The following is a 15,686-nucleotide window of genomic DNA, read 5'->3' on the forward strand; positions in this document are numbered from 1 at the left end:
CTAATAAACCATATTGCATTACAATTAATAAAATACCACAAAATAAATGTTGATCACTTAGTCATGATGGTGTAATGCATTATTTGAAATATTTCATTCATTTATTGATCTTGTGCTTTGAAATCTGCATTATTTCTGTTTCTCTATTGATATTAGCACTATGCACTCTTCCTTCTTATTACAACAGATATGAAAAGGTAAAGGACTGGTGTCACACAGAGGACAGGTAAAACACAGCCAGAGCCTTGCGGGACCTTTACAATGTGCATGAACCAGAGTCACTTACTTCCGGTCCGGTCTTGTGGGAACTATCCGTTATATTTTTTTTTTATCTGTTTTTTAAATAAGGATTAACAAAAAGATGGCACAGTGCCATTTTTTAAAATTTTTTAAAGAAGCTATTTATTTTTCTTATACCAGACAGAGAAAAAGTACATATATATTTGATAAACATTTATATCCCTATTGGGTTTATCATTTCCATTTGATGATCAACAAAGTATTTTTAATTGCATTGAACATGACCTCTTTAAAAGTACCATTTCATTTTCCTGAAGGTTATGGATGTAGTTTACCATGAAAAACTGAGCAGAAAGGGTAAAATAAAGGACCGTCCATTAAAAGAGTATGAAAATAAACAAATCATTGCCATTACAACAGCAGTTTCAATTCTTAAGTTATTAATATATTGGTATAAATATTGGGCTTATGTGGCTTATTTGTGTTACAAAACTACGCCATCTACCATCAAAGAAGAAAAGAAAAAAGGCATGCTGGTCACCAGCCTCTCCAAAGCTAACGCAAGTGAGTTGCCGGCGCCGGCCTATCATTAATTAGAACAGTAGCTGGCTTCATAATGGATATACCCTCCTGCAACAATGAAGTAGCCACAGCTGGGTGTGCATTAGTTTTAATTTTGGTACTGATACCACGCCATAGGATACTTTAAGACATTATCTAGGTTCGGGTTGGGCTTTTTATTGATAAATTGGATTAGTCTTATGTTGTAATCCCAAGGCCTCGGTGCTAGCAAATAGAAGGATGTCCCCACACTTTCTCCTTGGCCGGGGTACAAGGCAGGGCTGCTCCTTGGGCCCACTAATCTTTGCGTTAGTACTGGAACCTCTGGCAGCAGCCATTAGAAATAATACAGATATTATCAGGTTCTAAAATAAATTGGGGAAAGTCGGAGGCAATGCCCCAGTCTACACAATCCACCTAGTATTAGACAGAGCTGGCAGTTTAAATGGCACCCTTCAGGTTTAATATGCGTGGGGATAAAACTTACACCAGGTTAAAAGGACATTATGATAGAAGATATTCTCCCCATACTTCGAAAAATTTAGAGCGCTCTCCAGAAGTGGGGTAAATTAGGGCTGTCCCTACTTGGTAAAATAAATATTCTTAAAATTATAGTGGCTCCACAAATTAACTATGTTGAATATCAATTACCTGTGTGCCTTCCTTTTTCTCTACTCAAAATGTAAAACAAAGCAGTAGATATATTTTTATGGGGTAATAAAATACCTTGTTTAAATAGAATTAAAATGTGTGTTGCAAAGGATGATGGAGGTCTCAACTTGCCAAGATTGGTTTGGTATGATTATGCCTTCTCTCTTAGCCAGCTGGCTAAAATACAGACCCCAGAGGACCAGGCCCCGGGTCCTGATCAAAAAGATCTTACTGAACCAATCCCGTTACAGGCTTTTATATCACAGTCCAGGGGTGAAAGCCCATTAAAGAATCCATTTTTGAGGTTTGCAAGAGAAACTTGGCAAGCTCACGTTGTATTATTGACCAAAACCCATCTTTTACTAAAAAAATCAACCTTAAGGTATAACAAATTATTGAAAGCGGGCAGAAAAACTTGTTATTGGTAATCATGAGTTGAAGCAGGGATTCATTTTATTGGGGATGTTTTTGAGGGGGAGGATGTTATGTCTTTTATAATACTAACTAGTAGCTAGCTGTAGAATCCCTCAATGAGATTTCTGGAAATATCTACAGTTGAGACCTCTATAATGTCTGCAACAAAAACTTCCCCTGTTATCTCAAACAGAGTTACAAAACCTAGTACAGAACAACCAAGGGGCTAGGGGTGGTGCTTCCAAGTTTTACAGTTTTATGAGACATTTTCACCCACCAAAACCTGAGGGTCTCGAGAGAGCATGGGATAAAGATCTATGAAATTAGATAACTATGGAGAAATTAAAGGAAATAACCGGATCCTAGACCCTGTTGGACTCCTTGCAAAAAAGCTCTGTGATCTGAGCTGTGCTGGAGGTACGAGAAGAGTAGGGGAACATTTTTACATATGTTGTATGAATGTGAAAAGTTACAAAATCTTTGGCATAATATAATAGTACTCATCAACCAGGTACTCAAGACAGACTAGGCTCTAACCCGCCCTGTGTATTTTAGGCATTGTAACAGAGGGATGTGGGCTGTTGTTCCAGCAAACATTATTGTGTAGTTTAGAACTTATCACATGGTGCAGGTTGGCACTAAGACACTGGAAAACAAAAAGTGTTATACAATATAATGAATGGTTGGGAAAAATGAATAAAATAGCCAAATACGAACCATTGATTTTCAGACTGAACAACCAGAACAAGATATTCATGGAGCTGTGAGAGGAGCGGGGGGAAGTACATTCTTGGTGGATGAGAACGGGGTTTTCTCTAGGATAGTGTTGGGACCCAGCCATGGATTTCAACATTAAACTCTGGTACGGACTCTTCTGGAACTTTCAAAATATATTGCATTTAACTGACTTCCAGCAACTGAAGAAAGGTGGGGTAGCAGCAGACTGGCCACTGTCTGAATAAGAGCACCCGCTCTCCAACAAGCCGACCTCTTCCACCGGTGATCATCGGGATAGGAGGGGAACAGCGCGCTGATGTCTCTTTGCTGGCAAAAAGACATAAACTCTTCAACTGGATCCAAGAGTGTCATAAGATCATGCGATCATATGCACAAGTTAAGTATGAGTGAATAACTGTTTGTGTACTCAGTATTCATTCATAAAACGGGAATTAAGGTGCACGCCTGGCTTGACTTTCTCTCTGAGGCCTGCAGAAGCAAACTGTGACCCAGAGAAGTCCCTGCAGAGACGTTGTCTCTAGAAGCCGAGTGAAGCGGTTTTCCTTGCCTGAGAGGAAGACAAACGAGTAGCCGCATTACGGCAGTTAACGTGCAGTGTGGTTGGCGGACACAACGAGCCGTCTTTTATCCACAGCTCCAGAGGTTAGCTGGAAGCTAACCCTTTGTTCACAGAGCTCTCTTCAAATTTCATCGTCGCCCGGACAGCTTTTCCTCAGCACAGCTCATACGAGGTTAGGTTTGGGCAGAATAATATAGAAGTGATTTAGATTGAAATGATCTAAACGTTTTTCATTTTATGAAGTTTGGTTTTGTTTGTGTTGAACTCTGCTATCTTGGTGCTAGCAGAATATCTGCAGCACACGTTCAGTTTTGTGTTCTTTGTCTGTGTTTTAAGGTTAAGACAAACTTTATTTAAAGGAGGGATTTTAAACAGAACATTGATCATAACGCGCCATCCGCGCTCATGCATTTGAACCCTTTTATTAATCCTGGTATTTTAAAGGTATGTGTTTGATTCTGTTGCTAAGCTATCAGCTTCTTTGTTAGCTTCAACTGCTCACAGCTAAGGACATGTGCTTGCTGCCAAATAATATTTACCCAGAAAGGTTTAGTTTTCAATCCAGTAAATAATGAGTCCCCAAACATCATTTTACTAAGTTTGATAACTAAATAAACACCATTAAGCCCCATTTCTCCAGAAAGATTTGGCTCTTTTCCAAAATACTCCCTTAATAATATTTCTTTAAATATTATTTTAATAAATAAAGGCAGCTAATTAGACACCATTGAGAAATGGCAATCCAGAAGGTTGGTTTTATTCAGCAGATCATTATTTATAACATTATTTTATTAAAATAATATTTTATCTGATCTTGCATTGTGAATGGTTGTCTAACGGTATGCTGATTATTGTCTAAGTTAGTTCCAAGACTAACTTAACTTAATTTCCAGATTCTTCAATATAATCCTTGGTTCTCAAACATAAACATTGCATGGTAATGTTGCATCACTCTTTTGGTCATGGTTGTCAATCATCTTTAATCAACTTGTTTATATTGTACATAGCCCATTAGTCTTCGTTATTCTTTAATTCTGCTTAATAGTTTAGTTGGATTGTTTTAGCATAGTAAAGAGTTTGTTGATTGAAATATGTTTGACTTTGAGTTGACTTATTTTTGTTAATAAATTCTTGTATTTTAAGAAATTGTGTGAATTCATTCCATGTGAGTTTATGCTGTTCAATAATGTCAGAGCTCGTCTCACACCTTTCTATTTTGTCCTGATACCATCGCCTTACTGGGCTGGTATTCACAGGACAACCCTTAACAGACAGAAATATTATTTGATAAAATATTAAAATATTAATATTAAATAATATTCTCAGATTCATAATCCCAACAATAGGGTAAGGCCCATGGAGAGAGAGGTGGTTGGAGGAATGCTAACCATGTACGTGTTTGTAATTTATATTTTTTAAGGTTATTTCCTACTGTTATAGGGGTGTCACCTTTGTCATGTCTTTGCTATGAATCAGAAAAAGGCGGACGCAAGATTCAGCCAGACACAGTACTGAAAGTTTAAAAGGTTTATTCAGCCACAGAAAAATGTCACACAGGTAACACTCCTCACAGCTTCCAGGAATCACTGAGGCAGAAAGAGGGATTAGTGACTTGTAGTCTCTCCAGATTTTGCAGGGATCAAAAAAGCCACTAACCTGCTTTTGTCTTGAGTGGAACTTGAAACCCAGAGGGGAAACCTCAGTGGGCGGCAGGCAGTGATCTCCACAGCACAGGTAAGAAGTGACTCCAGGCTGAATAATCCGAGGGCTAGGCTGGCTCAATAATCCAAGGACAGAAACAGGGTCAATGATCGGAACAAGAGGCGTCAGGCAAGGGGCAGGCAGAGGCATAAACCAGATGCAGGAAACAAGGTTGACAACCAAAATCCAAATAGTCCGACAGGGAGCAGGCAAAGGCATAAATCCAAAAGGCAAGGCAAGGTCAAGAACAATAATCAGACAGGAAGGAACGCTGGATATCTACTCACACGATGGCTTTTCAAAAATCTGCTTGTCAGAGTCAGTATATATCAGGGAAGACACAGGTGCTTGGCATTCCACAGATTGCACTACACTGCAGCAGCCACCAGGTGCATCTAATCTGCTGATTGCAGCCAGGGAGACAGGGTAGAGCAGATCTGCCAGAATCATAACAGTTTTCATTAATGTTTGTGGGTTGGTTTCCTGTTCTGTTAAAAAGCAATAAAACAATAAGTCGGGGCTCCACGAAGGGCTTGACCTGAGAAACGTGGAATGTGGGGTGAATCCTCGAGGAGTTTGGTAATCTCAGTCGTACAGCGACATGGTTGATGATCTTGGAGAATGGGAAAGGTCCAACAAATCGGGGTGCCAATTTCCAGGATTCTACCCTTAATGGGAGGTCCTTGGCATAGAGCCAAACTTTCTGCCCCACCTGGTACTTAGGGGCAGGGTGGGTCTCCGATTGGCTATTCTTGACTGAACCAGTGACATTCTGATCATCGATCTCCTGGCCTTTCTCCATATTCTTTGGCACCTTAGGGCAGCCGCTTGGGCGGACAGAACATTATCTTCTCTCTCCTGAACTGAAAACATGGGTGTCTGGAAACCAAACACAACATGAAAAGGGGACAAACCAGTGGCACTTGATTGCATAGAGTGTATGGCGTATTCAACCCAGGGCAAATTTTGTGACCACTTGGTCGGGTCGGACTCACATAAGATACGAAGTTTGGTTTCAGCTTCTTGGTTGGCTCTCTTGGTTTGGCCATCAGACTGAGGATGAAACCCTGAGGAAAGACTAACAGAAATTCCCAACAAAGAACAAAACTCCTTTCAGAAACGTGACACAAATTGGGGTCCTCTATCGGAAACAATGTCATTTGGGATTCCATGGAGCCTGAAAACTTCTCGGGTCAATATCTCACCCATTTCCTTAGCAGATGGAAGCTTCTCCAACGGCACCAGATGAACCATCTTTGAAAATCTGTCAATTATGGTTAGTAGAACAGAGTGACCATTAGAAACCGGTAGACCTGTCACAAAATCCATCGCAATATGTGACCATGGGCGAGGGGGAATTGGCAAAGGGTGCAACAACCCCGCAGGGGGGCGATGAGAAGGCTTAGCTTGACAACATTGAGTGCATTCAGCAACAAAGTCTTTGACATCCTTGACCAGCGATGGCCACCAAAACTGAGTTCGAACTGTCTGAATGGTTCTGCTGATTCCTGGATGACAAACTAAACGAGAACAATGACAAGACTCCAGTACCTTAGGCACAAGGCGTTCAGGGACAAAACAGCGGTCAGGTGGACATGATGGTGGGATAGGCAGATCTCTAATGGCTTCCTGGACCTTCCTTTCCACCTCCACTCGGGACACAGACAACCTGACGGTTTCAGGAAGGATAAACTCCTCTTCACCTACAGACTGAGATTCTTCAGGCTCTTGAATCCGGGATAGGGCGTCAGGTTTGCCATTTTACTCCCTGGCCTGTAAGATAGGGAGAAATTAAAATGACCAAAAAACAAAGCCCACCTAGCCTGTCTGGGGTTTAGCCGTTTTGCTGATTTCAGGTACTCCAAGTTCTTATGGTCAGTCCACACCATAAACGGCTCCTTAGTCCCCTCCAGCCAATGTCTCCACTCTGTCAACGCCAACTTGACAGCCAATAACTCTGTGTCTCCCACGTCGTAATTCCGCTCAGCCTGTGACAGAGTCCTTGAAAAGAAGGCACATGGGTGAACACGATCATCCTCACCTCTTTGGCTTAATACAGCTCCAACCCCAGTGCCTGAGGCATCCACCTCCATGATAAACTGTCTCTCTGGGTCAGGAGACCGTAACACTGGAGCTGACGTGAAGAGTTCCTTTAACCTATTGAAGGCCTTATTTGCATCCTTATTCCACACAAATTTCACCTTGGAAGAGGTAAGAGCGTTTAGGGGAGTAGCAACCAGGCTGTAATTTCTAATAAATCTCCTATAGAAGTTTGCGAAGCCCAGAAATCTTTGAAGCTTCTTGCAATCAGTTGGAACAGGCCATTCCAATATGGCCTTAACCTTGGAGGGGTCGACAAGCACTTGATCTGGGGAAATGATGAAGCCCAAAAAGGAAGTGGTAGTTATGTGGAACTCACATTTCTCTGCCTTGACGAACAACTGGTTTTGGAGAAGACGCAGGAGAACAGCTCTGACATGTTTTCTGTGGGTTTCCAGATCTTGAGAATAAATCAGTATGTCATCAAGATAAACAAATACGAATTGACCCACCATGTCTCTTAGAACGTCATTGACCAATGACTGAAAAACTGCAGGAGCATTAGTAAGTCCAAATGGCATGACCTTGTATTCATAATGGCCTGTAGGCGTGTTGAAAGCCGTTTTCCACTCATCTCCTTCTCTGATTCGGACCAGATGATATGCATTCCTTAGATCCAGCTTAGAAAATATCTTGGCTCCCTGGATATGATCAAGCAGATAGTTGACTTTGGCTCAGTACAGACCTCCCTTCCTCTGCTGAGCCTGTCCTTTTAGTGGACACCTGAGTGCTAAATGTCCCTTCTCTCCAGAATAAAAACAGAGCTTGAATCTTCTCCGACGATCTTTCTCCTCAGGGGTAATCTTGGTTCTGCCCAATTGCATGGGCTCACAATTATCATTTTCCTCAGTGAGAGGTGACCGACTCCTTCTCTCATACCGGTGTGCAGAAACCTGAGTTAATGATGAGCGACCCTTCTCATGGCGCTTCTCCTTCCTTCTCTCTGCCAGCCGAATATCAATGCGAGCAGCCAAATCCTCAAGTTGTTTCAGGGAAGAAGGATAGTCACGGGTCGCTAGCTCATCCTTGATGTCTTCGTTTAATCCTTTCATGAATGCATCCATTTGTGCTGCCTCATTCCAACGGCTCTCTGCAGCCAACAAATGAAAGTCGATTATATAGGTCGAGACAAGCTGATCACCCTGTTTGAGGGACAATAATCCTCTTGCGGCCTCACGACTTGGAATGGCCGGGTCAAAAACTCGAATGACTTTCTTGGAAAAAGTTTCACAAAGATTACAAGATGCAGACCTGTTATGCCATTCAGCAGTTCCCCAATGTTTTGCCTTTCCTGCCAGCAGAGATATAACAAACGCCACCTTGGAACGTTCAGTGGGAAAGGATGACGGCTGAAGCTCAAAATGAATTTCACACTGAGTTAGAAAAGCTCGACATTGTTCTGAGTCTCCCCTGAACATCTCAGGCGGAGAGAGGTGTGGCTCCCTTACCTCTGCTGTTGTCCGTGTTACTTGGGCGCGGTTTCTTTGTGATGGTGGTGGCTCGAAGACAAAATTGCCAGAACGTAATGTGGAAATTATTTCCTCCATGTCGGAAACCAACCAGGAAAGGGTCTCATCAACGTGGGAACGCCACTGTTGTGCTGGCGATGGATCCATTTTTGGCCAGATTTTTCTTCTATGAATCAGAAAAAGGCAGACCCAAGATTCAGCCAGACACAATACTGAAAGTTTAAAAGGTTTATTCAGCAACAGGAAAACATCACACAGGTAACACTCCTCACAGCTTCCAGGAATCACTGAGGCAGAAAGAGGGATTAGTGACTTGTAGTCTCTCCAGATTTTGCAGGGATCAAAAAAGCCACTAACCTGCTTTTGTCGTGAGTGGAACTTGAAACCCAGAGGGGAAACCTCAGTGGGCGGCAGGTGGTGATCTCCACAGCACAGGTAAGAAGTGACTCCGGGCTGAATAATCCGAGGGCTAGGCTGGCTCAATAATCCAAGGACAGAAACAGGGTCAACGATCGGAACAAGAGGCGTCAGGCAAGGGGCAGGCAGAGGCATAAACCAGATGCAAGAAACAAGGTCGACACAGGTGCTTGGCATTCCACAGATTGCACTACACTGCAGCAGCCACCAGGTGCATCTAATCTGCTGATTGCAGCCAGGGAGACAGGGTAGAGCAGACGTGCCAGAATCATAACAGTTTTCATTAATGTTTGTGGGTTGGTTTCCTGTTCTGTTAAAAAGCAATAAAACAATAAAAACGAAAGTAAAAAAAGAAATACAGTTTCTTTCATTTTATTTGCAAGTAACATTTAAAATTTTAATCAAGCACATTAGTTTATAAATGTTTAATAAAAGCTAAATTCTAACAACAGTAGCTATTTTGTTTTGACAACAAATCCAACCTAAACATTTTGATTAAAGTTTAACTGGTGATGTTGGTTCAGTCAACCATCATTCTCATTCTTCTATGTTGTGTTTAATCGATAACGGTGAGGTTAATATGTTTATATGGGTTGTTTTAGGAATTTATATAAACTTTGCAAACTTTAAAAACTGTCGTAAGATTTGTTGTTGACAAAGTGTCTGTTTTGGAGCAAGAATGAAAGTTTCCATCCAGCTTTGGCTTGTTCAATAACAAGTTTGGTGAAGTCAAGCTTTTCAGCTAACGCAGCTGCTTAACCATGAGGCTGGTGTTGCCAATGATTGGCACATCTTAGTTCTGGTTGTCAGAGGAAAGGTCAACATTCAACCTAGTTAAAATAGTTTAAAAACTCGTACTCGTCGTCTTCCGCTTATCTGGGACTGGGTCGCGGGGGCAGCAGACGACAGTCAGAGACCTGTCCCCAATAATTTAAAAAGTCAACTAATATTTCAGTAATGCTTTATATCACAAGCTAACTGTTATACTTAAAATATGTTTTAACGTAAGACGAACAAGATGATTATAAGAGTAACTGCATTTTATTACTGGTTGGAATTCCAGTAATTCTGCAGAATTTTACTAAGAAACTATTTCAGCTGTGGATCCATATGAATTGTTCCATCAATGTTAATGGTTAATTTTTAACAGCTTATTTTAGTAGTGTAAAAGTCTGCCTGTTGCAAAAAGAAAAAAACAAAAACAGGCATGCTTATGTACTGAAACTCTGGTCAGTGTTCTTTCTGATTAGGTTAATGTGCCTGACTGGTCTGAGTGAGACAAATTAGAAGTAATTATTGGGCTTCGTCTCTGTGGGGGCCTGTGCTCAGCGGTGTGTGTGTGTGTTTGTCAAAGTCTTCAACTCTGATTGTTGCACATTATTTTTCTCTGAGCGATTTAATATTTCAGCTTAACTGCAGGCGACGATTGCTGTATGCCTCTGATTAAAAACAGAAGAGTGAATTGGCACAGACTCATTGTTCATGATGGTATTGATCTTGTGTAAATCATTTACATACTGCTGCTGTGCTGTTGCTTTTCATTTATTGAATGTGTGTCAGATCCTTTCTAAGAAAGCGTACCTACTACACTCATGTGGTGTTGGGTGTAGTGAAAGTGGGTGAAATCTCATCTGCAATGTGAAACCAGTGGAAACGATTTTCTGTCTTATGTGTTTGCTAAGTAATGCCCGAGTGACAGGTGGATTGAACTAATTTGAAAAAAACACACTTTGCATTGAAGATAAGACTGTGCTCAGCCCATTTGCTTGTCAACAGGATATTACAGGCTGTTGCCCCTCAGTGAAAGCGCCATGATGAATTAACTTCGATCTCTAATTCAGTTTGTTTACATTTAATACTGTATTGGCAAGCACACATGTCGCCTAACCCAGATAATTGTCATGTAGATTATCCGCTACTAATAAAACTATTTTCTATTCCACAGGAGATAATATATGAATTTAGAAAAGCAGGCAACATGCTAATAAATTGGCTCATTTTATCCTTACCAATAAACACAATTAAAAATAAATAAATAAAATGATGCCTCTGACAAAATATGATACAGTCTCAAACCTGGAGCAGGGGTCACAAAGATCATAAGTGATTCTACGTAATTCTAATCCAGACTTACCCAAACAAGTCCCATAGCAACACAATGAAAGATTGGAAAGTTTTAGGACAGTTTTCAGTTCATGTCTAGTGCCCTCTGGTGGGAGAACATGCAGTATTACAGCTAGTTATTTTTTTGGATGGACCTCACAAGAATAGTTTTATTCTAAATGAAATAATGCCATTTTGTAACCGTTCTGCTTTGGTTACTCAAGTCCTTTTATTCCAGCCAAAGAGATTCTATTTACCCTTTAAACTATAAATGACATACTACAATTTCATACTACAAATTAAATTTGAAATATTTTAAAAAGCAGAAAAATAGTTCAACACTTCGGTACCGGGACCCAATCCTACTCTTCTCGTGGATGAAGAAGGTGGAACCCGAACAAAGAACACATATCCTTATATACTTGGCTCTGCCTTGTGTCTGAAGGCAAAGCACATTCCTTTATTATTATCAGTAAATTTATGGCTTTGAGCAGCATTAACTGAATAGAGCATTTAGGTCGGTGGGAAGCATGGTCTTGTGTGTGTGTAGCACTTAAACTTTTAATAAGGCATTTAATAAGCAGATTACCTGTTTTCCTTCCTATGTTCCTGTAAGGAGACATAGGTAACTTTAAGAAAACTCTTACAATTTCACATATCACAAATGTTCGCAGCTATGCTTGATAATTTTGGTGTGCATCGTGGATGTTGTAACCCAAACCTAGTTCGGTTGCTATACCTCCACTAGCCCCTGACTTTACTATACATATTTGTCACTGTTCTGTCATTTATAAGAAAAAATACAAATCTAGCCACTTATTACTCAGTATAATTTATGGTTGTCTCCAAACGGACAACTGCTCATTGCATCATACACACTTTAGGTTTTGTTGCAAAAATAGCACAAAAACAGCTTCATGAAGACCAAGGGACACTGTAGACAGGTCACGGATCATGTTGTGATTCTTTCTTTTTAGAAGCTACATCTGACCTGGCTCTGTGTTTAGCTGTGGCACCTTCCTGGAGGAGGACCTCGGCTGAGCTGCTGTTGCCAACAACTTAATCCTCACCTTATGCAAATGATACACTTGGACCTGTCTTTCAGTGTTTAACCTTGTCACTGCTAGACATAGCTACTGGCTGAGCTTTTACTGTGACTAACTGTAAGTGCTTTATTTCATACTCTTGACTGTCTCAGAGTTTATCTGCTTAGATGTCTTTCTCTCTTAGATGAAGCCACTAAAGGAGCTACAACCATTAATGTTTCACTTTTTCTTTCCTTTAGATTCTAAAGGAATCAGTGCTTCTGTATTCTTTTTGTGTCTCTGCTCTGTTCTCTCAAACCCCCAGTCGGTCGTGGCAGATGGCCGCTCACACTGAGCCTGGTTGTGCTGGAGGTTTCTTCCTGTTAAAAGGGAGTTTTTCCTCTCCACTGTCGCTACATGCATGCTCAGTATGAGGGATTGCTGCAAAGTCAATGCAAGCGACTGTCCACTGTTGCTACATGCTCATTCAGGAGGAGTGAATGCTGTAAGTCACTGACTCAATGCAATCTGCTGGATTTCCTTAGGTAGAAAACCTTTTAACTAATTTGAATAATAAACAGAATCCGATTGCGCTTTTTGATAGTTAGGATTAATTGGAATGTATGTACCTGACTTGAAATCGGTATGATTCGATTGAATTGACTTTTTAAAGTGCCTTGAGACAACATGTGTTGTGAATTGGCGCTACATAAATAAAACTGAATTGAGCTGAATTGAATTGTGGGGAGGTTTAAAGCAGGAGTAGGCAATAAAACAAACTCTGTTCAATACATCATCTGAATATGGTACAGCTACAAGCCAACAAAAAAGTTGCTGTGTTGACAGGAGAGCATTAATCAGAGAGCCACACCTCAGGTGGGAGAATGTAATAGTCATACACTCCACAGTTCTGGCCTTCATGTAAGAGGCCATTAAGAAAGCCCAGGAAATATTGTTTGTAGTTTGTCACAAGCCATGTAGGGGACACAGCAATATGGGACCAAAATGTAATTTTCTGGCATACATGCACAATGCTACATGTGCTAGAAAACAAACTCTGCACAAACAAACCCTGAACACACTTTTCCCATGGTGAAACATGTGGCAGCACAGTGATATTTGGATACTACTCTTCAGCAAGGACAGGGAAGATGGTCAAGTTTGATGAGAACATGGATACAGCAAAATGCAGGGCAATACCAGAATTTTTTTTATCAGGCTGCAAAAAGTACAAAAATGGGGCAGAAGTTCACAGCCAGAGCTTCAATATAGTAGTATCGATTAAAGCATGTTCATGTGTTAGAATGGCTTAGTCAAAGTTCAGATTTGAATCCAATTCTGAATTTGTGGCAAGACCTGAAAATTGAAGTTCGTAAATCCTCTCAATTTTTAGATAAAAAAAAATGGGTAAAAGTTTCAACCTGCAGATGTGCAAACCTGGTAACGACATACCCCAAAATACATATCAACTGTAATCACAGTAAAAGGAGGTCCTACAAAGCATTAATACAGGGGGTCTGAATACCTCCTTCCACATTACAGTTATACACTACTTCGTGTGGGGTTATCAAATAAAATCCCAATCAAATACAATGTAGTTTGTGGTTGTTATGACATGGAAATGTTCAAGGAGTATAAATACTGTATGCCAATGATGCCAGTACTTTTGACTGATGTGTACTGGAGGAGAAAAAACATCTACTGAGTTTTTGGTCTAAAGTCTAAGAAAGCTTACACCTGTATGAAGTATGAAGTATCCCATTTATCAGGATGGTGAAACTTCTCCTCAGAAAAACAGATCAACTGACTGACATGGCCTGGATCCCAGTCCATTTCATAAAGATATGGTGAAAATGGAAAAAACAAAAGGCATGGCAAAAATCCATCCCACAAAGTTGATCTGTCAGCTGCTATACTAAACAAGAATGTTGCAACCTGAGTGATGAAGCATATTGTTCTTTATTACTGAACACCATGCTTCAAAGAGTGTAAGCAATCGTAAAAGACAAAGAAAGGTGTTTTGATTTATGTTGCAATCATGTTTTCTTCGTAGTTTTTTTTTTTTTGCAAAAACCAAAATTCCCAAAAGAGTGAGAGAGTGAAGCAAAATATTCTGAAGCTTTTACTCATTATTTGGATAAACAGGATATCATGCTATGCAACAGCCTGTGAAATATGAATGCATCAAAATCATTGTATGACTGCTTGGTGTCTGTGTTCCCTCTCAGCAACATGTGCCTGAAAGAAGAGAAAAATACAAATAAAATAGACAGACTTGAGCATGACTATATCCGTTATATAACTTGTTTCAGATACTGCCAGATCTATTAGGAAAACATAAAAGAATAAAAGTGCAAATCTTACAAGAAGTTCATTCATTCTGTAGATTCTAGCAAACGGTGATTTCTCTGCACAGCCCAGAACGCTGTCAGGTGCATCCCTGTGCGCTAAACCCTTAAATGTCTTTTACAGGAGAGAAAATACAGAGAATGTCGACCAAAGTGATTAAAAATAAATGTTTAAAAGAAGTGCTCAGATGCTTACCCTGTCCTGCGTGTTTGGAAAGCCATCCAATTCCCTCTTTCCCCCTGGGCTCAGCCCGAACGACCAGTGCTGACAGCTGCCCAGGGACAACACCATCCACACCAGGAGAAGCCACAGTGTCCACGTTTTTGCAACCATTCTGACAGAGAAAAAATAAAACTTTCTACTCTACACAATCATTTCATTGTACTTTTCTTAATTGCTGACACCTCTCACCCCTGTAAGAACGTTACCTCTTGTTCACAAGCCAAGGAGTTTCCCCACTCTTGCCCTGTTGAGCTTTGCGAGTCATGCTGCACACCGTGCTTTATATAAGGCTCTACCGCTTTGTCACCTCCATCACTTCACTACAGGAGGTGGAGAAGTGGAAGGTGGGGGGGGGGGTCTGCAAAGTGGGATTAAGCAACACCAGACTTTACTGGCAACCCACAGAGCTGTTTAAAAGCTTACACTATGTGTTTGATTTTTTACGTAGGTAAATAAAAATGTGTTCCACAAACAGGAAGCTTTTTCCTGATACCGTGCTTTGCTAAAGTATTCGTAACCCTTCAACAATTATACATTTTGTTCTGTTACAGCCCTTATTGATTTTTTGAAAGGCCTGCACAAAAATAGTGCATAATTGTAAATTGAATTCAACCGTCTACAATACATATGTGAAAGATGTGGCGTGCATTTGTATTGACCCCCTCTGGGTCAGTACTTTGTAGAACCACTTTTCCTGCAATTACAGCTGGAAGTGTTTTGGGGTAATGTATCTACTAGCTTTTGGACCTTTAGAGATTAGTTTTGGCCATTCCTCTTTGCAAAATAGCTCAAACTCAGATGGATTCGATGCCGAGTGCTTGTGAACATTTTAAAGTCTTACTATGGATTTAGGTCTGGGCTTTGACTAAGCCATTCAAACACATTAATATGTTTTGATCTAAACCATTCCCTTGTACACAAATGACTGCACCTCATCGGACTCGTCCGTGAAACTCCTTATGTTTGCAGACGACACCACTGTCATTGGACTGATCCAGGACGGTGATGAGTCTGCTTACAGACAGCAGGTGGATCGGCTGGTACACTGGTGCGGTCAGAACTACCTTGAACTGAACCCACTCAAGACTGTGGAAATGGTGGTGGACTTTCGGAGAACACCACCCCCATACACCCCCC

The 15,686-nt window shown here is 40.7% G+C and overlaps 1 protein-coding gene across 1 annotated transcript; it reads right to left on the reverse strand.

Annotated features, from left to right (window-relative positions):
• Window positions 1-14,026: 14,026 nt before the first annotated feature.
• On the reverse strand, window positions 14,027-14,791 carry LOC124878166 (progonadoliberin-1-like). The gene is made up of 4 exons (XM_047381997.1): window positions 14,756-14,791; window positions 14,523-14,661; window positions 14,343-14,441; window positions 14,027-14,216 (listed from the first exon to the last, which is right to left on the reverse strand). Exons 2-4 carry the CDS (start codon window positions 14,658-14,660, stop codon window positions 14,169-14,171), a joined length of 285 nt encoding a protein of 94 aa, XP_047237953.1. The 5' UTR covers window position 14,661; window positions 14,756-14,791; the 3' UTR covers window positions 14,027-14,168.
• Window positions 14,792-15,686: the final 895 nt, after the last annotated feature.

The sequence above is a fragment of the Girardinichthys multiradiatus genome, chromosome 12 (genome assembly GCF_021462225.1).
Source record: "Girardinichthys multiradiatus isolate DD_20200921_A chromosome 12, DD_fGirMul_XY1, whole genome shotgun sequence".
Lineage (NCBI taxonomy): Eukaryota > Metazoa > Chordata > Actinopteri > Cyprinodontiformes > Goodeidae > Girardinichthys > Girardinichthys multiradiatus.

What these genes read in the sequence shown, in the direction of transcription:
- LOC124878166 (XM_047381997.1), bottom strand. Translation starts at nt 14,660, where the DNA reads ATGGTTGCAAAAACGTGGACACTGTGGCTTCTCCTGGTGTGGATGGTG. An exon ending in TTCCAAACACGCAGGACAGG is followed by an intron (nt 14,442 to 14,522) that starts GTAAGCATCTGA and finishes CTCCTGTAAAAG; the next exon opens with ACATTTAAGGGTTTAGCGCA. An exon ending in ACAGAATGAATGAACTTCTT is followed by an intron (nt 14,217 to 14,342) that starts GTAAGATTTGCA and finishes CTCTTCTTTCAG; the next exon opens with GCACATGTTGCTGAGAGGGA.